This window comes from Lytechinus pictus, chromosome 8 (assembly GCF_037042905.1).
Source record: "Lytechinus pictus isolate F3 Inbred chromosome 8, Lp3.0, whole genome shotgun sequence".
In the NCBI taxonomy this organism is placed as follows: Eukaryota; Metazoa; Echinodermata; class Echinoidea; order Temnopleuroida; family Toxopneustidae; genus Lytechinus; species Lytechinus pictus.
The window spans coordinates 19,438,704-19,464,219 of record NC_087252.1 but is presented as its reverse complement, the minus strand read 5'-3'; the positions used below and the strand labels follow the sequence as shown (position 1 = coordinate 19,464,219).

The window sequence follows — 25,516 nt, the reverse complement described above, 5'->3', positions numbered from 1 at the left end:
GTATATCACACCGGTTTGTATTTTTTTCCCTTTACGAATAGAAAATGAATCTGTTCATAAAAAATTGGGATAGCAACTTTTGCTGGAATGTCAACTACCATGACAACAGTGAAAATGATCCTGATTGGCTCTTCCAATGAAAGTTGATGTTTTAGCAAGAGTTGCTATCATAAAAACTTTTTATGAAATGGGGTCCAGGACTATTCATAATTTGTATCTCTTCTTAGATGAATCAAAACATACATCAGTTTAATTTTCCCCTTGATATTCAAGTTAAACTATTGTATGCTTCCCAACACAGATGCAGAATGCAGCTTTCTTATTTTCTCTTAATAAATGTTGTACAATAAGATCCAGGTGTAATGGTACAGGGTAAAAGCGATGTTTTCATGTAAAGTGACATTTCTTTAAGCACCCAGTGGATCACACACAGGATAATAAATGACAAAGAAAAAAAAACAGAATAAAGAGGGGAAGGAGAATAGAAAAAAGGGGAAAGAGAAGACAAAGTAGAAGAAAGAGGCAGAAGGTTCTTACCGACTGCAGTAACTCGGAACGTGACGTTGGCTTTAACATCTTTCGGGATGGCTATAAGCACGTAGCCCACAGAATCAGGTATTGAATTACTTATGGTGTTGTTGTGATACAGACCAAAGTATGCTACAGTATTCTCATCATTGCCAGGATTGATTCCAGACCCGACTAAAACTTTGAACTGAGCTTGCAGGGGGCCGGGATCCCCACCCACAATGATCTCTTGCATCTCGACAAAGAGTGTTGTCCCAGGAGGAGAGGTGAAAACATAGTGGGTAAAGTTGTAGAAGTTGCTGGCGGGTGTGTTGCGATCCCCGTAAGCACCATCCAACCAACTTCTCTCAATGGTAATAGACTCCCCAGGAGCAAGATCAACATCATCTATTGAATATCAAAGTAGAAATGAGACCATGGAGATGAGAGAAATGGAATGTGATTACATCAAGATATAACAATATAGAAGGGGAGGGGAAAGGTGATAAGGGGTATTGTAAAAAGAGGTGGAGAAAAATAGAAAGGGTATTGAGGCAAAGAGATGAATTTGCATAGAGACAGCAAGAGATAAAATGAAATTGACAAAGAAGAAACACAGAGCGAGGATGGGAGTGAGAAAATACAGAGCCAGAAAAAAATGTGAATAATGAAAGTCAGAGAAGAAAACTGACAAAGAAGAAACTGGAAGTATGCTGTCTTACTGCAAGCCATAACTATGGACATTCTTTGAATGATGTTTGGCCAATGAACGCAGGATTGGTAAACTTGTTTACTATTATGTAGGCTTTCCACATGGACTTCGTGGTTCCAGTCAGGAAAGAATAAAATTAACCCATTGCTTCCTGAAAACGGGTGACCCAGAAACAAAGCCTATAGGAATTTCCGGGCCCCGTCTTACAAAAAGTTACGATTGATCCAATCAATCATAACTCTATGGAAATCCATAGGTATCATAAATTTTACTACAGTAGATTTGCAAAATGTCCTTTGAAACCAAAGGCAAGCACACCAAATTGTCAAGAAAACAATGAATCTATGAATATACATCAAAACTATTTTGAACATGCATTTTCATAGATGTGCACGTTGCTGGCTTTCTATAGTTGATGTTGATCAGATCAATTGCAACTCTTTGTAAGACGGGGCCAAGAATGGACTCCTCAACGGGGAAATACAGGATTTTTCGCAATTAGGTGTGCTTACAGGCCAGGCAAATGATTTTTTAATCAAAACAATGAAATAAACCTACCGATCAACTATCCAAGGGAGCATTTCACCAACATATGTCATCTCACAAGTTTCCTTGAATTTTATTGGCTGAGAAGCATGGCTACTATGGTAACAGTCGGGTAAACCGGCGTGTCGCATGAAACATCTAACATTTAATTTCATGAAATTCTCCCCTGATCGAAAATCATGAATGAGTAATTACATTTATGCAGGAGGGAATTAGGTATAAGGGCAAAGTTCTTACCAATGAAAGCAATATGGTTACAGCGACTTTCTGCCTCATCATCATTACTTGGGCAATCCTTTATATAGTCACAAACTTGGATATCCGCAGGGCACCAAGCAGTTCCGTTACAGAGAATACATCCTTTAGAGAAATTCAATAAGAGCAATAGCAATAGTAATAATAAAAACAACAATATAATCATGATAATAACACTAACTTCGCTCAGCATAACATCTAGTCTTAAGGACTGTACATAACTTGCTCTCATTCATCAAGATGTCAGTTCGCGGAAAAGGAGGGAAGGGTTTGGAATGAGTGGTGCCAAGCGTCATCACCAGGTTCTACGAGACAACATCCAAGTTATCACAAAGCTTGCTGTCAGAACCAACTTACAATAAAGAAAACATCTAATATAATTTGATAAGATGCATTTCACTAGTTTCAGTAAGTAATCACGACTTGTGCAATACTTCTACAGGTAGTATTATAGGCCAGAAAGGTCCAATTATAAATGCACGCTTCCGGCAAAGGGCACATAAATGAAGCACGATAATACAGGAAATATGCATATGGCATAACTAAAACTTATTTTGAGAATACAGGCCTTTAATAGAGTACCCGGTAACCACTAGACTCATACTCTTACTCTTGTTATCATTGGATTATTCAATTTTCCATAAGAATGAACTGTATAAGCAAATTTTCCTTGTGCCTCTATTTCATGTTGGCTGAGATAAAAGAGCAACTTCATGCCTAACATACACAACATGGTGGAGAACCCGGGCAAATAAGACCAATGTCAAACAACAATAGCACTAAATATGTGTTGTGTCTTAGCACTAAATTACATAAACAATCATTTAAATGACATATTAAATATGCAAATAATCACCAGAGATGAAATGCTAAATCAAATGTGATCGAAAATCTGGGCATTTTCTAATTTTAGCAGTTATATGTATATTAATTAATGAGGATCTGTATCAGAGTAGGCACTCAAAACAAGTATTATTAAAAAAAGTAGCATTAGTTTGAGCACAAGTACTAGTATAAAAACAAGTATAAGTATAAGAAGAAGTAATAGTATAAGAACAATCATTAGTATAAGAGCAAGCATTAGTATAAGAACAATCACTAGTGTAAGAACTTGTATTATTATAAGAAGAAGTATTAGTATAAGAACAAGCATAAGTATAAGAACAAGTACATGTATTAGTATAAGAACAAGTACTAGTATAAGAACAAGTATTAGTATAAGAACAAGTATTAGTATAAGAACAAGCATTAGTATAAGAACAAGTATTAGTATAAGAACAAGTATTATTATAAGAACAAGTATTAGTATAAAAACAAGTATTAGTATAAGAACAAGTATTACTATAAGAACAAGTATTAGTATAAGAACAAGTATTAGTATAAGAACAAGTATTAGTATAAGAACAAGTATTAGTATAAGAACAAGCATTAGTATAGGAACAAGTATTAGTAAAGAACAAATATTAATATAAGAGAACTGTGTGAATATGGAGAAGTCTTTATTTATTTTAAGCATATACTACAAAGTTAAGTGTTCGTACTTACCTGGGCAATCACTCTCATCACTTCCACTTGCACAGTCATAAAGTCCATTACATCTATCACGAGGCTGAACGCACTTATAATAGTCATACCAGCAATATTCTCCTTGGAAACATTCTGTCACACAAAGAGAAGGAAAATTCAAGAATCCGTACATTCATATGTTATTGTTTAAAATAGAAATCTGAAATAGAAATACTCTGATAATTTGTTTTGCCCAATTGATCATGGACCTGGCAGTCACTGCGCAGCACCATCTATGCCTTAAATTGTTTAAAGCCACACAGGCTTGCAGTATTCCTATTTCATAACGTCTTTTTGGTCGGACGGGACTGGGGCTTGAAATCACGACATCCCAGTTGCGTGAAGGAAGCTCTACCAACTGAGCGAACACACCAGTCATGGACAATGGTTTCTAGAAAGTTAGTCAACATAAACTAAAGTTTCAATCCTAGATGGTGTTTCACAAAAAGTTCAATGTATCCCATGGGGAAGGCATTATGGCCCCCCCCCCTCCCTCGACATTTTCAAGATAAATCGGTAGTACAAAACATGATCTACGAATCTGGCAATGCATTATTTACTTCTTCATTACTTTTTCTTTACATACATTATCTATCCTTCTCTTTCTTCTCCAGCCTAGTATTCTTACCTTCACATCCATATTCATCCTCTCCACTATCAAGACACTGAACTTCACCATCACATGTTTCCTGTATTCTGTTGAGGCAGTGCAGAGATCCATTGCAGAGTTCCTCTGGATACTCACATTCTGAATAAAAATCAACAGAATATTTAGCATCAGGAGAGATTTTTTTTATTGAATTACAAGCAACTTAGTAACATAAGATGCTTGCAATTATATGAAGTACATCACCTCATTGGTTAACTCAAGCTCAGTGAGTGTGCTCTTGATTGTCAATGTAAAGCAGATGAAAATTCAGCAACATGCATGCATGTTGGCCTTTGATCATACCGAACTGTTTGTGAAACAAACCCCCTCCCATCTCCCTTCTAAGAATATTGAATCAAACAATCAAAACCAACTTAAATATGAAGGAGGAACCACTTAGCATTTCAAAGGTCTGATGACACTCTCAATAAATCAATGTTTAGCCCTATTTGACTGTGCTACATGAATTTCAGACCAGGGGATGTTTCACAAAGATTTAAGTATGACTTATAGTCACACTTAAATATCTAGATGCTTGTGGTATAAAAGGCAAACCACATTGGTCAGATCGTGTCATGAGGACGCCCACTACTGCGTATTGATCAATAAGATTGCGCATGGCATAGCATATATCCGTCTAAAGTATGACTCTAATTCATAATTAAATCTTTGTGAAACACCCCCCAGGTGTTTACACTATTTACACTTTTTTATACATTAACAACAGTTCCTACCTATGGCTGTGACTCTGAAAGTGATATTGAAGGTTCCAGCAACAGATTTGGGGATGGCGATAAGAAGATATCCTTTATTATCAACAAGAGAAAAGTTGCTGCTGTAGCTAGGGCTTTCAAAATATCCATATCCATTTGCGTATGCTAGGGTTGTCCCGATATCTGTTGGGTCAGTCCCATAGCCAGCCGAGACATGAACAAGTTCCAAGAGAGGTCCGGTCAGATTCACAGTCAAATTCTGAATATAATATGCAGGAGAATATAATACTTGATTATGATAATATTTGGTCCTTGTATACCACGTACCTGTATCATGTACCTTTTAAAATCCACAACTGTTTTTGAGAGACTAGATTAACATTAGCCTTACTTTAACCCTGTATGCCTTTTATTGCAAACAAGTATTTCAAGGAATACATTCCTGCAAGGTAACCTTTTACCTCACCTGGGGGCCGTTTCATAAAGCTGTTCGTAAGTTAAGAGTGACTTTAAGTACGACTGGTGATCCTTTATTGTGGTGAATGATATTCACCATTTATGTTCATTGGTGATTATTTAGCGCGTAAGGTACACCAGTCATTCTGAAGTTGTTCTTAACTTGCAAACAGCTTCATGAAACATCCACCTGGGTTGAGTGTAGCATAAGGATAATTTCTTGCTGAAGGAAATTGACGCAATGACTGGAGTTCAAACCGACAGGTATATGTTTATAAATTCGGGGACTGAACCACTGGGCCAGAGCTCTCCCCATAATGTGGAGTCCGAATCATACATCGTTACATTCTATGTCCACAATATTGACAAGATCTCTTCCATTTCGATGAAGATAACTGATTCTTGATTCTGCATTTTTCCACAATATGGAAAACAGACAAAATTTTTGGAATTCAGGAAGAAAATGTATTTAACAGAATTTCACTGAAAACAATTATTTAAACCCTAAATTTTGAATTACGAATATATACCAATAATCATTCAAAAAACAAAGCATTATCCAATAAGACAAATGTGTGGACAAGTGAAAAGTGTACCAATCAAAGATTTTGCATGTGACTGTGCCAGGGTTTACATGTATCTGCATGGCAACTTCAGTTTTTCTAAGATTTTCAACTTTTATTTGTATGATTAACCCTATCTAGGCCGGGTTATTTTGGGAGTTCATATGGCGGGGGGGGGGGGGCCTGGTCCCAGTTGAGATCTCGGCCATTGATCACACGATCGCGCCGAAAGTCGGAACGCATGTTTTCTAGTAATTTATTTCATGCAAATAGTTATAAAGCAATTATGCTAATTTATGCGTAATTAGTATGCAAAATCATACTTTTTCCTCTTACTCCCTAAATAAAGCTCGAAATGTTCTAATTCTTGTTATAGAACCTCTTTGGGGTTTTCTTAGCAAATGTACATGAAAAAAATTGCGATGTCAGATCAATTTCTTTTATATCTTTGTTTTTTGCAATTTCTTTATTTGTTGGGAACTCTTTTGAGATCATACCAAGCATAAAACAAATCAATTTAGACCAGTAAAACTAAAAATAATCATACATTTATGATATTTGGTTGAAAACACAATTTGCATTGACTTTGTACACGAAATCACGTTTTTGAGCAATTTTTGGTCTGACAAGCACTTACATAATGTAGCTTAATTTCAGAACCGTGTACCCGGGCATCGCAAATGTGGTCTAAAAAGTTTCATAAAGTCTTGAAAGTAAAAAGTCAGTCGCGGTCAAAACATTTCGCGCAGCGAAAATATTGCCTGAATCGTCGTGGGCCTAGATAGGGTTAATTTGACAAGTCCAGTTTTATCTGACAGTTACCATAGTAACAATGGTTCTCAGACAAACAAACTCAGGGAAAGTTGTCAAATCTGACAACTTGTTGAAAACTGTTGATGAAACGCCAACCTAACATAAGAACATGTACTATAAAATAAAGATCAGTAGCCTTACTTAAAGTGACTGGATAATGTTGATTATTGATTTACTGTATGCCGTAACATTTCAAAAATTAAGTCTGCCAAGAGTCATATGCCTGTCACTCAGAACATTTTATAAAATGCAGTATATATATAGTAAATGATTAAAGACAAACCTGTATCTCCATAAACAATGTAGATCTTTCAGGACTTTCAAAGGCATAGTGGGTGAAATCGTAGAATTTACTAGCTGGAGTATTACGATCATCAAGAATTCTTTGGGATACTAATACTTCACTGAAGTCTGTCCAAACGCCAACTTGGATGTCATGTAAACCTTTGGAATAAAAGGAGACAGAGAAAAGGAGGAGGGATGAAGGGAATAAGAGAGAGAGAGAAAGGGGGAGAAAGTATGTGAGAGAGAGAGTATAAGAGAGCAAGAGAGAATAAGGGATACAGAGAGAGAGAGAGGGGGGGGAGAAAGTATGTGAGAGAGAGAGTATTAGAGAGCAAGAGAGTATACGAAATACAGAAAGAGCAGAAGAGTATGTGTAAAAGAGAGAATGATAGCATTTTTAAGATTGTACTGAAGTTAACATATGATAAATTAACAACAGATAGAGGGCTGTTAGAGGCGGAGTGACACTTGCGCCGGGTATTACAGACAGCTGCATTACTTCCACAGCATTAATCAGTAAGAGAGAAAGCTCAAAATTACTTGTTCTGAGATAAAGTTCATTTTTTCTGTGATAGGCTAGATTGCAGATGAATGCAGCTGTTGTAAGATATAGATCATTTCGTTTTTATTTCGGAAGATTGAGATTCTATATATCTATATAACTTATATACATACATGTAGATTTTCTGATGTGGCACAAACCATCATGAAAAATTACTTACTTACTTGGATTAACTTGGATGTTGAGATGAAAAGCAAGTGATCAGACAAGTGCTGTAACAGTGTGTGCATATTGAAGTCAACATAGTCACATTTCAATAATTCATGTGAATTTCTTTTTGCGTTTATATAAAAACAGTTTGTGAACCCCACCAAAAAAATGCACTCCTTCATGCTGAGTGTTGATGTAGACAACAACACTACAAAGTTTGGTGATCCCAGAGAAACACACTTTATTGAATGTTTTATTTGATCACCGGACTTCACAAAACATGGCAGAACTTGAACACCTTACATATATTCATTTTCTGCTGAGGTTTACTTACCTTAGAGCACCACTGTATACAAAATAAATTATTAACTACCGTATATAATAGAGACTTACTTTTAAACTCTGTATGATTGCAAAGATTATTAGCCTCATCTTCCCCATCAGGACAATCGTTATAGAAGTTACAAATTTGAAGGTCAAGTAAACATCCCGAAGAACCATTACATGCAAAACATCCTAAGGAAAGACACAGAAAAACACAAATTGATATACATGTAATTATAATGCTTTGCTGCATTGTTTTCATGTATAAAGCGATATACAGTGCGCCCCACCAAAAAGGAATCCCGTTTTTCGGAGATAGATTTGACAATTATTAAACATGTTTTTACTATGAATTTAATGTTGAGCCCAAAAGCTTGGCAAATCTTTCATGCATGGAAGATTACAAACAATAACACTGAGGCCTATCAGAAACAATTTGCACAAAAACTCACATGTTAATCTGAATACACTCTCATTTCAGGGATCAGTGAGAGAAACTTAACAAAGAAAACAATATAAATGCTAATGAGCCAATCGTCGAATAAGCACGGTGGTCGTATCATGACCCAATCTATTCCGATTTTTCTGCGCAGCCTGATTTTGACATTAAAATTTTAAACTTGTCTTGCTCATTATTGTGTGAAGTGTTCATCACATAATAGATATTAAAATGTAGAGAAATTGAATTGTATGATGATGTAAATGAAATATCATAATTAATTTTCCTTTGAAAAACAATGTGGTGAATCCTGCTTTCCTTTTTTCTGGGACGCACACTATAAAAGTGGATTATTATTATAACGCCATTTGTAAGATGCCTCAGATTATTAGAGTAACTGCTGAATGAAACTTAGTCATGTTCTTTAAAACGTAACCAAAATATTCTGGGGTGTTTGTTATTTAACAAAGTGAGAGTCACTTTATCAGAACCTTCAAACCCTACTTACAAATAACACTTCAATTCAGAATACTTGCTAAAAACAATTTCTAATGAACAAATTTTGTTTCAACTTAGGTGGTCAATGGATTGAAACAGTGATTTGAGAATTTGATTGAATTAATTATTAAACAGCCCCCCTGAAAGATGAGATGAATACGTGACAAAAACATAAAATGAGAAAGAAGAATCTTACCTGTACAGTTGTATTCATCAGAACCACCTGGACAATCATAGTTTCCATCACATCCAACGGCAGTGTAATTGTAACAAATGGACTCATCAAAGTAGCATGGGTACAGACCATATGGGCAACCTGTTGATGGAAACAGGTTGTACAAAATATACACGTATCACACCAATAGTAAAGGCCATGTCACATCGTACGGTGCGAGCCTTGTGGGTGAGTTGCGGGTGATTGCCCGCAACTCATCCGCAAAGTTTTGAGCATGTTCAATACTTTTCTGTGTGTAAATCAGACTTGCGGCCCGCACTTCTGCGGGCAATTGCGTGTGAGATACGTGCCCGATACCGTCAATGCAGGTGACCTGCGGGCTACTCTCCACTATCACGACGCTGAACCTCTCCATCACAACATTTATCATCCATCCTTTTCTTTCGCCTCCATCCTAGTATTTTTACCTTCACACCTGTATTCATCCTGTTCAATATTAAGAAACTGATCTTCTTCACTACATTTAAAATCTACCCTTCTCTTTCTCCTCCATACTAGTATCCCTTACATAAATTTTTCAATGGTATAGGGTCATTCCATGCCAATTCACCCAATGAATGTGCAATTTTGCACCCGACCCTCTCGGAATTCGTTGTAAATTGGTACACATAAAATTCACCATGGCCCACGCACAAAACAAAAAAAATTAGTCCAATTGGTCCGTCGGTTCTCGCGCTACGGCCCGCCCTTTTCTCCTTGTTTTGACAAAAATGGGCGTGACCCTCAACTTTCAATGGCCACTGCGTCGTAACGTGTTGACCATTTTTCATGAAACAGGTACCATTTATTAGGAAATTCAGAGAGGAATCCAAAACATGCATCAAATAATGTATTGGAGCAATTTATAAGGTCGTGACCTTTGACCTTTACTTTGACCTTGAGTTTGACCCCCGGACAAATAATTTTTTAACTTGATTTTCATGTATGTTAATTATTAGTATGATATTGACAAAATATGTTAAAATCAATGATGATATTTTATTTCTTCACCTTTTAAAACTCTTCCAAAGATACCATGAAATTTCACTCTAGTCCTACATACTGATATTCATGTTAGTAAAGTGTTAACCATTTACATGATTTCTTCCCATCTTAAGTTACAGTATGCATGCACATGAAAAGAAATTAAGCTCATCAGTTCACAAATGAAACATTAAACATTTATGCTCATGAATAGTTTAGGCAATTTGATGTTCAGCAATATATGTCATATATATACATATATATATATATATATATATATTCTTGTTAGTAAATAGGCATATACTCAACAATTTGATGATAAAAGTAAACACTTTACTAACAAGAATATATATATATATATATGATATATATTGCTGAACATCAAAATGCCTAAACAGATACCTATTCATGAGCATAAATGTTTAATGTTTCATTTGTGAACTGATGAGCTTAATTTCTTTTCATGTGCATGCATACTGTAACTTAAGATTGGAAGAAATCATGTAACTGGTAAACACTTTTACTAACATGAATATTAGTATGTGGGACTAGAGTGAAATTTCATGGTATCTTTGGAAGAGTTTTAAAAGGTGAAGACATAAAATATCATCATTGGTTTTAACATATTTTGTCAATATCATACAAATAATTAGTATACATGAAAATCAAGTTAAAAAATTGTTTGTCTGGGGGTCAAACTCAAGGTCAAACTAAAGGTCAAAGGTCATGACCTTATAAATCGCTCCAATACATTATTTGATGCATGTTTTGGATTCCTCTCTGAATTTCCTAATAAATGGTACCAGTTTCATGAAAAATGGTCAACACGTTACGACGCAGTGGCCATTGAAAGTTGAAGGTCACGCCCATTTTTGTCAAAACAAGGAGAAAAGGGCGGGCCGTAGCGCGAGAACCGACGGACCAATTGGACTTATTTTTTTGTTTTGTACGTGGGCCATGGTGAATTTTATGTGTACCAAATTACAACGAATTCTGAGACGGTCGGGTGCAACCACTGGGTGAATCCAGATGGAATGACCCTATACCATTGAAACTTACCATTGATGAACTACCAATGATATACCATTGACCACCATTGGGACATCATTGAAACACCATTGAAACTAATTAAAATAATTGGAAACCTAATTTGCATATCCAATGGTAGGCACCATTGGAAGAACTAATTTGTATAAATGAAATCTCAACTGTTCCTACCATTGGCCCACCATTGATTAAAAGACCATTCATTGCCCACCGTTGACACACCATACATCCATCATTGGCCTACCATTCACTCACCCACCATTGGCCTACCATTCACTCATCCATCATTGGCCTACCATTCACTATCCACCATTGGCCTACCATTCACTATCCACCATTGGCCTACCATTCACTATCCACCATTGGCCTACCATTCACTATCCACCATTGGCCTACCATTCACTATCCACCATTGGCCTACCATTCACTATCCAACATTGGCCTACCATTCACTATCCACCATTGGCCTACCATTCACTATCCACCATTGGCCTACCATTCACTATCCACCATTGGCCTACCATTCACTATCCACCATTGGCCTACCATTCACTCATCCACCATTGGCCTACCATTCACTATCCAACATTGGCCTACCATTCACTATCCACCATTGGCCTATCATTCACTATCCACCATTGGCCTGATGGACATGACCTTACATCATCTGACATTTTGACCCCTAGATGACCTTTGACCCCATCATTCTCACAAAAACACAATGTGGTATTACCCAAGGATAATTTGTACCAAGTGCGAACACTATTAATGTACATAAAGAAATGGGAGCAATTTGAAAAATATGGACCTTTTGACCCCTAGATGACCTTTGAACCCATCATCCTCACAAAATACACAATGTGGTATTGCCCAATGATAATTTGTACCAAGTTTAAACATAACTGATGCAGAAAAAAAAAAATTAAATTTCAAAACTTACCAGTACAGTTTGATTCGTCAGATCCATCCGAACAATCAAGTATGGAGTCACAGTACCAACTATCAGGAATACAGTTTAGTTCATCGCTTGTTGGGCATACAAACCCATCACATGATTCTGTCACACAAACAAAATTGACTTATTAATAGGAGTGGGCTACACCTGGGTCAAAAAAATACTTTTTTGTCATTTTAATATGACAACAGTTTTTATTCATTCCTTGTAATATAACTCAATATCAAAAGACAATATTGTTTGTCTCGAGTCCGAGAAAAAGTGTGCCGGGCCAAAATCCAAAATGGCCGCCCAAATAGAATGCGAAATCGTACTTTTTCCTTTAACTCCCTAAATAAAGCTCCAAATGTTCTAATTTTTGGTATAGAAACTCTTTGTGGTGTTCTTAGCAGGTGTATATGAAAATTGCGATATCAAAAAATTTTCTATGTATTATATTGTTTTTTGCAATTTCTTATGTATTTCTTTCTTTTTCATTGCTTTTCAATAAAATTTGTTGGAGACTCTTCTGCAATCATAAAAAGCATAAGATAAATACATTTAGACGAGTAAAACTAAAAACAATCAGACATTTATGATTTTTGGTTGAAAACACAATTTGCATTGACTTTGTACACAAAATCACGTTTTTGAGCGATTTTTGGTCTATCACACTTACATAATGTTACGTAAGTTCAGAACCACGTACCCGGGTGACACAAGATTGGTCTCAAAAGATGTGCAAGACTAGAAAGAGGCATGTTAAAAAAAATTGTGCGGCGGCATGGTCGCAAGATTTGTGGAGGGTTGTGGAGGGGGGGGGGGGGTCAAATTGGACCAATTTAATCCTAATTCTCCCGGGGGGAGACACTGAATGTGACCGAGGTATAATAATACTTGCTTATTGTTGTGTTAGAGGAAAGGATTCTGGGTCGAATCGAGATTTCTTTATGTGATCTCAAAATGGCAGCAATGTATGAAAAGTGGAAGTAATTCATATGGCATTACAATATTGTTGGATATAAATCTTTTTACATGTATTATCCCAAAGATGAAATGTTGCTGCATTATTCTAGCTGTCATTTATATCAAAGATGTTTTATATTGTGCATAGTACAACTCATATGTAATAAAGATATGTAAAAATGTTTTTAACGTCTTTGCAGATTTGCGTGTTTTTTCACCTCTCTTTTCATTTGTCAAGATGCCAAGGTTGTTGTACTGGACCGCAGGAAATTCTTACAAACTACTAGGCCTAACAAACCAGTGCAGGACGGTGTCATGAGAAAATCGCACAGTCTACCTCAGGACAATAACATAGAATCGTCACAGGAAATCCACAAGAATACCCATGGACAGTTAAGCAGGATTACCACAGTATAGTATCACAAGAATGCCTCAGGACCACAGGAATACCACACAAACTATCACAGGACAGTACCGCAAGAATACGGCCGTTGATCAGCGTTACCGTGGTAGTTACCTGACCCATAAACATAGGGTTAGACATCACAACCAGGTAAAAACAAGCCTCCAAATGAAAAAGATATGGCTAAAAATGTGATGTGTATACATGTACATGATGTTTACACTGTTCTTTGATATCTTGCCACACAAGATATCAAAGAACAGTATCACAGGAATACCATAGGACAGTACTGCAGGAATTGTCCTGCGGTACGGTCCCTTGGTATCCCTGCAGTACTGGCCTGTAATATTCTTGTACAAGTGTCCTGTGGTACTATGTTACAGGCATATGGTATTCCTGTAGAACTGTCCAGTGATACTGTCCTGTAGTACTGTTCTGTAGTACTGTCCTGTGCTACTGTCCTGTGATACTGGTCTGTGGTATTCCTGTAGTACTGTCCTGTGATACTTTCCTGTATTACAGTCCTGTGATACTGTCCTGTGATACTATTCAGTACCACAGGATAGTATCACAGGACATTATCCCAGGACAGTACTACAGTGATACCACAGGATAGTACTACAGGACAGTATCGCAGGACAGTATCACAGGACAGTACTACAGGTATACCGCAGGCCTGTGGTACAGGCATATGGTATTCCTGAAGTACTGGCCTGTGGTATTCCTGTAGTACTGTCCTGTGATACTGTCCTGCGATACTGTCCTGTAGTACTATCCTGAGGTATTCCTGTAGTACTGTCCTGTGATACTCTCCTGTTGTACTGTCCTGCGATACTCTCCTGTGATACTGTCCTGTGATATTCCTGTGGTAGAACTGTCATGTGATACTGTCCTGTAGTACTAGTTGTAGTGTGGTAGTAGCGGTTGTGGTGGTCATGTCCTGTCATACTTCCTGCCATACTTATGCGGTTATTACCACAGGAAGTATCACAGGACATGGACCTGTTGTACTCCTGTTGTACTCCTGTTGTACAGTTCTGTGGTACCGTCCCAAATTACGTGCACATAATTCCTGTAGTACTTTCCTGTGATAGTTTCTGTAGTACTTATCACAGGTACTACATTAATTTTTTGTAAGGGACCCCCCAAAATCACAGTTTTTGGCCACAACTTCTTTATTTGGGGGTCTTTTTCTATAGTTTGGGTGTCTATTTATATGTTTTGGGGGGCAGGCAAATTGTTTTACCTGAAATTAGCACATAAAAACCATTATTTTTAGAGTTACAGGGTGATTTTTACCTAAATTTGCACATTTTTAGACCACCTTTTCAGCCAAAAAATTAGGTTTCATCATCTTGTGGTTCTTGGATATTGGATGATACAAGTTCCACAATAGCAAGTAGTTTCATATAGCTATATTGCTCTCATTCTTCTACTTTGGGTTCTCTGGATATTTGTGAAATATATCTTATTAATAAAAACATGTTATTTATCCATAGGGGCCATACAGTATGCAATGTACATGTACATACTGCACTGCATACAGGTATGTCCATGCATTGACCACCATCACATGGCAAGGTCTACAGGTATATCTATATAAACTATAGTGTCATACAAATTACCTCTTGAATTAGATGCCTTAAAAATTGAAGATACTGTATGTTTTGTCAGAAATTGAAGACATTTTTTGTCAAATATGCTCATTCAGGGGGCGGAGAGGGGAAAATATTAACAATGGATTATAGTCAACCCCACATTATGGCATTTACACTGTGGCTATTCTGATTGTGGTAACTTTGCCATTCAATTGTAGCTTGCATGGAACCCTTCATTCTGATTGGCCGTTGATCAGCGTTACCGTGGTAGTTACCTGACCCATAAACATAGGGTTAGACATCACAACCAGATAAAAACAAGCCTCCAAATGAAAAAGATACGGCTAAAAATGTGATGTGTATACATGTACATGATGTTTACACTGTATGTGCAATTCATCTTTATCATCGGGTTACATATGTACATCAGCTATAGGCAATCAAATTCACAAGTCACAATCTAATTCTAAACCTCAGGAACTCACTTCTATGACACTTACGTTTAATACAGGACTTGTTATACATGTATGTCATGGTGGTCAATGCATGGATATATGCAGTGTAGTATGTTCAGTACATTGTATACCATACAGCCCCTATGGACAAATGACATTTTCTTTTTATTTGATAAGATATATTTCACAAATATATCCGTCGACCCCAATTTAGAGGAATGAAAGCAATATAGCTATATGAAGCTGCTTACTGCTGGTCAACTGTTATCGTCTAATATCCAAGAACTATGAGACAATGAAACCTAATTTTTTGCTGAAAAAGGGTCTAAAAAGTAGTTAATTTAAGTAAAATTGCCTTAAAACTCTACAAATAATGGTTTAAAAGTATTAATTTTAGGAAAAACAAATTGCCTGCCACAAAAACATATAAATAGACACCAAAACCAGAGAAAAAGACCATCAAATAGAGAAGTTGTGGCCAAAACTGTGATTTTGGGGGGTTTTGGCAGGCCATTTTGGATTTTGGCCCGGCACACTTTTTTCTCGGACCCGAGACAAAAAATATTATCATTTCATGTTGAGATAAGGTAAAAGGAATACAAAAAATTGTTGGCACAGTAAAACCAAAAATCACCTATTTATAGCCCACTTCTGTTATCAACTTATTTTACTATTCAATTGCATTTTTTCCATAACAATTGGGAATTAGGGAAATTGATTATATTTCAAAATTTACTACTATAAAATTAGTGACTTTCATTTACAATTCAAACTTACCATCAAAATAAGTCACATTTGTTTCATTTCAAAATCCACCATCAAAATCAGTGACATTCATATTGGGAATAATGCCTTTGTTTCAGTAAAAGGAACAGATAATATACAAGCATAATACTGAATATTCCATAAAAATCAGATGTAAAATAAGTCATATTTCAAAATGTTACTTTACTCACAAAACAGCAAATTGGACATTTTGGTTGTGGATTGCAAATGAGAGAAACAATGACATCATTCATTATTTCTTTCATTTCCTTATATAAAATGTAAAATATTGATATTATATTTGATGGCTCAGAATGGAATACCAGAAGTATTCCAAGAGTTCTGCAAAATATTCCATGAATCGCAGATGAATGGAAAATTGGCCCTAACGAGTGGAATATTTCTGGTATTTTATGAAATAAAGCCATCCAATATCATTATTATCATCTATACAACCTCCCCCAAAAAATAGAAAAAGAGATTATGTTGATTTAACAAGTCATATCACTTATCACATTTATGGCATCATCACTTTAGGATCAATTTTGGTCATTGACATGCGACTTACATGTACATGTAGTTCATTATGACGTCATTAAGCGTAATTGTAATCTATGCTGCGCATCGCATTGCTTTCATTGTTGTACACGTTGTATATTTCACACATTTGTGCATGCGCACTACACTGTTGAATAAGTTCTCATGAATACTCAAAGGAAAATTTTGTACAGGAGCCTATGGGATATCCGTTGGATTTCGGTCATTTTGGGGGATACACTCTGATACTGTACAGGCATTTGATGCAGACCAAAATACATGTTTTAAATGTATGGATAAACACTCTGTATAGATGATAATACAATTTCCTCCATAAACAAGTGGAATTGCCTTTCTTGTGACCTTTTATGAATTTGATGAAGAGTCTGACTAAAGTAAAAGCTGCAAAAAACTGATATAGTGTATAGTTCCAACAATAGAATTCAAAAGAAAATGTGAGTGATATTGACTCTCTCATTTGCATATATCATTGTTTTGTGCACATTTAACTGTTTTGTGGAAAACAAGCAAATTTACAATGTCATAACTTTCTTGCTTTAGGTCATTATCATTTCTTTATTATCACTTTCCCAAAATGGCCCAAAACAAATATGTATCCAAAAAGAAAATATGTCAAAGTATGAATAATTGAAATTTTCATTTCTAACACTATGGAGGTCTGATTTCAAAAAAAAATTCAGCATTGTGTATGTATTCATTTTCTCTTTTTTTATTCAAAACTTTTTGTTGGGGAGGCACATCCTTGTCAGTTTTCATCGAAAATTTGACTGCATTGGATGCTTAACTGCAGCAGGTGATGTCAATCATGCAGAGTGGAGGAATATTGTCCTGGGGTGGGGGGGGGGTAGGGGGGTTACTCACCAAATAAGGTATTTGGGGATGTGCCGCTGGAATAAATGGGTTGCTTTTATGGAAGAAATCCCTAAACATGAGGTATGGTTTTATGCTGGAAAATCCCTAAACATGGCCCCAATTTTTAGATACTGGCCTTAAACATGGGTCCATATTCCCCTCCGATTTTGGGTGATAACCTTTTTTTTTTTCATTTGCTTGTCATATTTTACAAATTTTAATAATTAGCCACAATGACCCGTAAATATGGGTATGGGTTTTTAACCTTCAGCCGCAGCCCCCCCCCCCCTGTCCAAACCAAATCTAAGTACCTCCCCCCCCCCCCCGTAGTGCCTTCCCTGTGGTCGCTGCAAAACTATGGAATCCTCTACCTATACTGCAGTGAAGACGGCCTCCTCTGTTGACCAGTTCAAGGAAGCCATTAAATCCCATCTATTTTGCTAAAAAGGACAATGATTTGCATGGACTAAGCTAACCATTCTGAGATGTTGAATTATTGTTATAGTTGCCCAAACATGGAGAAGTGTGTGTGAGTGTGTGAAGCGCTTTGTAACCGAAATGAAAAGGCACTATATATCCAAGGTCTATTGGAATGGATTGTATTAGACGGGAATCGAATATTCATATTGCCAAAGTCCAATTCATCTAGGCCCTGTCGTACAAAGAATTGTGGTTGATCTGATCAACCACAACTATCGAAAGCCTGGAACGTCAACGTCTAAAATTCATGTTAATTCATACCATTTTGTATATGATGTATATTCACACATTCATCATTTTCTTTAAAATTCAATGTGCTTCCCTTTGTTCACAAAGTACGTTGTGCAAATTTTCTAAAGAAAAACTTATGACGTTGATGGATTTCCATATAGTTGAGATTGATTAGACCAATCCATCGGTGTCATAACATTATCTACAGGAAATTTGCACAATATCCTTTGCAAACAAAGGGAAGCACAGTGAATTTTCAAGAAAACAATAAATGTATGAAAATACATCATAGAAAATATCTTGATCACACATGTATAATACATGTTGACTTTGCTGGCCGTCCATAGTTTTGATTGATCGTATCAATTGTAACTCTTTTTAAGACAGGGCCAAGACCTCTCTATCCAGCATGGCTGCATGAACTCAGTCCATTAATGCTACAAAGGCCCGAGTCTTTCTTCAAAGTATTGATATAAGGGAATAAGTACATCAATTCTCTTCATCATTAAAACATGATAGAGCCAAGAAAAGATGCAAACCTCACGATAAATAAATTCTGAATCAATAATTTTGACATTTTTGCTTTTTCCCTTAAATTTAACAGTTAGACCATGATCAAAGTTAAACAAGACTTCAGAATGCGGGCCTAGATCCTCTCCACTGCGTTCACACTGCTCTATCCCATCACAGATCTAATAGAGTGAGAACATGGAATTGTATTATTACTTGTTCACACTGGAAATAAAGTCTAGATGTCAAATACTTACCGCATTCTTGTTCATCCTCTCCACTGAGTTCGCAATGCACTGTCCCATCACAGATCTCATCTTCCAGATAACAATGGTTAGACCTTGAGCATGGGGTTGCATTATAACTTGTACAGTCTGGTAAGAAAACAGGATGAAACAGGGGAATATGAAATCGAACATGGTTTATATTTGCAGGTGGACGATCAAGATTTTAGTAAAGTAAGAATGGCGTCCTTCATGTGCAATACATGTAGAACACCCAGAAGTTTAAAGGAAACTTAAAGGTCAAGTCCACCTCAGAAAAATGTTGATTTGAATTAATAGAGAAAAATCAGACGAGCACAATGCTGAACATTTCATTAAAATCAGATGTAAAATAAGAAAGTTATGACATTTCAAAGTTTTGCTTATTTTCAACAAAATAGTTATATGAACGAGCCAGTTACATCCAAATGAGAGTCGATGATGTCGCTCACTCACTATTTCTTTTGTTTTTTATTGTTTGAATAATACAATATTTCAATTTTTACGAATTTGACGATTAGGACCTCCTTGGCTGAAGCACAAAATATTAGAATAGTGGAATTCCACGTGTTCAGGGAGGAATGAAACTCCATTTCACATGACAATGACGAGAAAATCAAAATATTTCATATTTCATTTAATAAAATACAAAAGAAATAGTGAGTGAGTGATGTCATCAGTTCCCTCATTTGCATACCGACCGAGAAGTGCATATAACTGTTTTGTGAAATGAAGCGAAACTTTAAAATTTCATAACTTTCTTATTTTACATCCGATTTTGATGAATTTTTCAGTGTTATGCTTGTTGAATTTTCTCTTTTTATTCAAATCAAGTTTTTGTTGGGGTGGACTTGTCCTTTAAAGAAAACAAAAATATAGGGTATTTATATTGCGCACATATCCACCTTGTTAGGTGCTCAAGGCGCTCCTATATTACCCGGCTAAGCTAGGCGTTCATAGCGCACACAGCTTTTTAAGGAATTACTTCCTACCGGTACCCATTTACCTCACCTGGGTTAAGTGCAGCACACTGTGGATCAGTTTCTTGCTGAAGGAAATTACGCCATGGCGGGGATTCGAACCCAAGACCCTCTGTTTCAAAGTCCGAAGACTAATCACTGGGCCACAACGCTCCACAAAAGGGGATAATTAATCTTAGAACATAGAGTAAGATGAGGAGATCAGTATAAAAGAAGTTATATCAAATTCCTTTATAAAATAAGAGAGTTATGGAAGTTTCAAGTCTCGATGTACCTTCAATGGAGATCCTCAAATTGGCAAACATTCTTCAAAATGACATTTTTGTGTAAAACTTTGTCAACAAATGTGTAGATTTTACTAGATATCTTTCACAATTGCATCTTGCCTCCTTCTGAGCACAACATTTGTCATGGTAGTGTATAATTCACACGACAAATGTAAAGATCAGTGCCAGCCGCACAAAAACGTTGTTAGGCTAACAGAGTGCCAACAGAAAGCCCATTCACATCTTTCGGATTGTGAAGACAAAACATTTATTTCAATGTATACGTAATGCATTGTTGTAACATTAAGCATCGCTGCCACATTACCGGTTGTAACAGGACCTCTGTTAGCACATTGTTTGCTGTTTGCCTCATAGTAGCTAAAAATGTTCTGCTTGTGCGAATTTTGTTGCTATTTTTAAAAAGTGCATTCAACTAAAAAGTTTAAATTCCTTGATTTAGGTCACTAGGACCAAGTTTAGGCTCGCTTTGGTATTGTCCGAATTTTGTTCAAAAATAAAATTTTAACATTCAAAGAAATGTCTATGGATTTCAGGAAATTTGCGATTCAGTTTCGGGTAATTTGTTTTGGATCTGTGGAAACACTGACTCTTCATGAGACTGAATGGCTCACAAGAGGTGACATAGTTCATAGTAGCGTTGACCTACTAAATGCACTGACACGGACCAACATCTCAATCTCCTCTCCCACAGCCCTCTCCAGCAAGACATAGGCCTCGTTCCCAGGCGATGTTTGATACACTGGCTTAGTATTCCCCACGTATCCCGATCCATTTGTGTAGGTCAATAGAATGTTGTCGTAGTAGAAAGCCTGAGAAAAATTGAAAGTTACGTGAATTTCATTACAGAAGGAAAGTAATGAAATATCAAATGTTTCAATGGAAAGATAATACCTATAAAATTTGAGCATTAGGGGTATAAGCTAGACTACATGTACATGGCCCAAATTCACAAAGGTGGTTTTTAAAACCATCGGTTGAACCCATGGTTTATGCAGATTTCCTGTATAAATTATGCTTATTATGCCAAATTGACGCCTGTTGCCATGGTTAATTATGCTATTTTATTCATGAGTCCACTGTTTTGAATTAATGAGTCCACTCTCCAAACAGTGGACTCATGAATGAAATAGTGTATTTAAAAGGCGTCAATTTCGCACACTGTGACAAAAGCGCTCATCAGCATTGGACATTTTTTAATATAAGCGTAATTTATACAGGAAATCTGCATAAGCCATGGGTTCAAACGATGGTTTTAAAAACCACCCTTTATGAATTTGGGCCTATAATTCTCAGATCAGGAGCCCTTTTCCTAGAATTAAAACTATTGTGACTTCCTGGAAACCTTAATTGTAATTGGCTGCTCTGCCCTATTACCATGGTAGGTACATATACCATGATGGGAAAGTTATCATAGTTGTACATATTTATAAGGCCTGGGGGCCGTTTCATAAAGCTGTTCGTATTAAAAGTTAAGAGCAACTTTAAGAATGACTAATGAACCTTTCTTACGTGCTAAACCATCGCCAATGAATATCATGACGAAAAACTTCCATTTGAGAACACTATACCCCAGTTTCCCTTCTCATCAATTCTCTTCTCCAAGTACGACAAACCCTAACTGCCCATAAGAGCAATTTAAGTATCAAAACACCTGCTTCTTGACGTCGGTCCAAAGATAACACAACAGCCCGGCATATACAGTCACAGCAGGGGGCCACACACGATGGGATGCATGCGCAGCGCTGAGTGCGGTCCCTGCAAAGCATGCCGTCATTTTTATTCGCTTACTTTCCTTATTTCGAGGTCGATTTTCTTCATTCGAAATTGAAAATGGACTTACATTGGATTACTGAATACAATACGCCTTTGAAAACGTGATTAAATATCGAATACAATAATTTCATTCCAAAGGTCCTACTACAGGCAGAGAAGTCTTACGTAATAGCACAGCTGTTGTTTATCTTTTCGTCCTTTGCTCAATGCTCATAAACTGGCCTGTGGAGGTGAAATTGAGACAGCGGGGATTACCCCTGGATTACCTGGCCAAGCGCGGTTGATAAGGGCTTGGAAATGATTTTGGGGAGATCCAAATGGAAAATGGGGTATAACACCGCAGTTTGCAATCTGAACTGCGGTCTTTCTCCAAACGGGGGTTTGACGTAATGATACCATTTACCACAAGAAAGGATCACCAGTCGTTCTTAAAGTTGCTCTTAACTTATGAACAGCTTTATGAAACACCCACCAGTTATTGAATTCTTAAAGCAGATACGAACCAATAGCCCCATCTCGCGTCTTCAACTACTCATACCTGGCCAGTTTCCTGACCCATAATGCTAGTGTAGTCTAGTGATATGGACCCACTTGAATGATAACATGCTAATTGCCTACTCAATACATTTATACCGCAATAATTATGTTTTCTCTACACAAATACAATTATAGGTCAATTGATACTCTGTAGTATTAGTAGATATCTGAAAACGTACCACACAGTCAACAGTCCTTCACGTTTATAATTTCATGGAGCTCGATAAATCGCTCTCCTTATTTTTTTGAGCAGCTCAATTGAGCTCCTCAGAATCGCTCTCCTTGAGGAGCTCAAATCAATTCAATACAATACATGTATGATAAATTGTAGATTTTTCTTAACATCGTATATGCAATAGCTGTGTAGCTATTAATTAATCTGTGGTGAAACTAGGCCTGGGTCAATATGTTTTCAAAATATCGGGCTCCTGCTCAAAAAAAAAAACTTCCATGGTGTTGCCATGAAAATCTACATATGGGACCACAATATTAACCGAGTTTAAATTCAAATCAGAGTCGGGAAAGAGGTGAATATTCTTCATTTTTCTGATAGTTTTCAACTAAATCAAAATAATTTCAAGGAATTATGGAAAATAGATGGTCATTTCATGAATTTAAAGATGTAAAATGTGAAATTTTAGCAATTTTTTTTTTTTTTTTTTGAAGAGCGCGAATTTGTGTTCTCATTTTTTTTGGGAGCGCGGTAGGAGAGCCCGGCGCGATCGCGCTCCTCAAAAATGAAGGTCTGAGTCAATGAGAGACCACACACAGTTCACTCCCCCTTTAATAGGGCCAATGCCCTTATAACTGGTCTACAACTTGTTTGGGAAGAGACTGCATTACAAACATTTTCTTATCATACACTTCTTCTCATTACGTCTTACCCCCGTTTGGGAACGGACCGCAGTTCGGATTGCAAACTGCGGTATTTCACCCCATTTTGCGTTTGAAAATCTAAAACATCATTTCCAAGCCCTGGGGGTCGTTTCATAAAGCTGTTCGTAAGTTAAGAGCGACTTTAACAACGACTGGTGATCATCGCCAATTGTACCATTTACCGCAAGACATGATCACCAGTCGCTCTTAACTTACGAACAGCTTTATGAAACACCTGCCTGATCAACCCCGCTTGGCCAGGTAATCCCCAAAGGCCAGATTATGAGCGTTGAGCCAAGGACGAAATGATAACAACAGATGTGCTATTACGTAAGTCTTCTCTGCCTGTAGAAGGACCTTCGGAATTAAATTATTGTATTCGATATTTAATCACGTTTTCAAAGGCATACTGTATTCAGAAATTCAATGCTAGCCCATTTTCAATTTCGAACAAAGAAAATCAACCTCGAAATAAGGAAAGTAAGTGAATAAAAAATGGCGACATGTTTTCCCGGACCGCACTCGGGCTGTTGTGTTATCTTCGGACCGAGGTCAAGAAACAGGTGTTTTGATACTTACATTGCATGCCTGGGGCAGTAGGGTTTTCGTACTTGGAGAAGAGGGGTATAGTGTTATCAAACGGAGCTCTTTCGTCATGTTCTATTTTTAATGAATACATATTGATATTTATTGAAAGTTCATAATGATTGTTCTAGCGGAAGACAGGATTGACAGACATACCTATACCAGTACCAATAATCCCACAAATGATATCTACTTACAACCCCTTTATAAATCTCTGTTTAACTAATTTGAGTACTTTACAATATTCTTCCAATTTATACATAATGCTTGTTTCCCCAAAAAATCAGACACACAAATTATATAGTGTAAGGAAAATGAATACAATTGATTTCATAAGATAATCACCCAAAGCAATATATAATAAGAAAACTGGAAGCCGGATACAAGGGTAGAAATTCAACAAAAATTCACTAAAAATTGGCATGATTTAAATATTCAAACAGATCATTATTTTCATTAACTTAGAGAATAATCTTATCAGAATTATACAACAGTAATATCATAATCTAAAATCATTACAATCCTTTAGTTAGAAGCAACACACAAATTTTGTAAATATCATAGCTCGTTGCACAATTGCTATACTAATGTCATCTTGATTCGGAAATGTATTCACTTCCATACATAAGGAGGAATGAAACAGCCATTATAAAATTCATATGCCGATTCAAAACGATGGACTCTTGTATGTTCCATTATTTAATTCTCATCAATTGTTACATTATTTCAAATTTGGGTAGTAGAATAAACGTAATTGCTCAAATTCACAAGGTGGTCTTAACGTACCCAATGGTACAAAAACATGGACATTGCATTGAAAATTTTGCTGTTATTCTTTAAATGGGATAACAAACATATTTTCAGTTCAAGGCCAATGATGTTCTTCTGCTCATGTGCAAATTTACTAATTGACTTACTGTACCATCAACTGTTATAAATTTTAACAAGTTCTCTAAGCTACTAGATTATTGTGTCTTGTCAAAACAACTGTACAGTAACAGGCATGATATTCCCCTCTGAAAAAAAAATCTGAAAAATAGCCAAGGGTCGCTCAGTCACCGCCGAAGTCCGAGCCACCCAGTACTGGGTTACAAGTTCTTGTATAGTTAAAAAATCCTAAGTGATTTTTCAAGGTGAGCCTGCATGATAGTTTTATCATTTGACTTTAAAAAGCATGATA

At 36.6% G+C, this 25,516-nt stretch overlaps 1 protein-coding gene across 2 annotated transcripts in view; it reads right to left on the bottom strand.

Moving 5' to 3' along the window:
* The window catches only part of LOC129267072 (low-density lipoprotein receptor-related protein 2-like), a 44,246-nt gene that overhangs the window by 2,832 nt on the left and 15,898 nt on the right, over window positions 1–25,516 (bottom strand). For both annotated transcript variants that reach the window (XM_064103723.1, XM_064103724.1), the window contains exons 9-19: window positions 21,212–21,374; window positions 19,293–19,409; window positions 12,224–12,340; window positions 9,235–9,354; window positions 8,171–8,293; window positions 7,064–7,224; window positions 4,970–5,207; window positions 4,215–4,334; window positions 3,566–3,679; window positions 2,003–2,125; window positions 538–915 (exon numbers count right to left, since the gene is read on the bottom strand). In XM_064103723.1, the coding sequence (XP_063959793.1) occupies window positions 538–915; window positions 2,003–2,125; window positions 3,566–3,679; window positions 4,215–4,334; window positions 4,970–5,207; window positions 7,064–7,224; window positions 8,171–8,293; window positions 9,235–9,354; window positions 12,224–12,340; window positions 19,293–19,409; window positions 21,212–21,374 (1,774 nt within the window). The remainder of the gene's footprint in view (window positions 1–537; window positions 916–2,002; window positions 2,126–3,565; window positions 3,680–4,214; window positions 4,335–4,969; window positions 5,208–7,063; window positions 7,225–8,170; window positions 8,294–9,234; window positions 9,355–12,223; window positions 12,341–19,292; window positions 19,410–21,211; window positions 21,375–25,516) is intronic.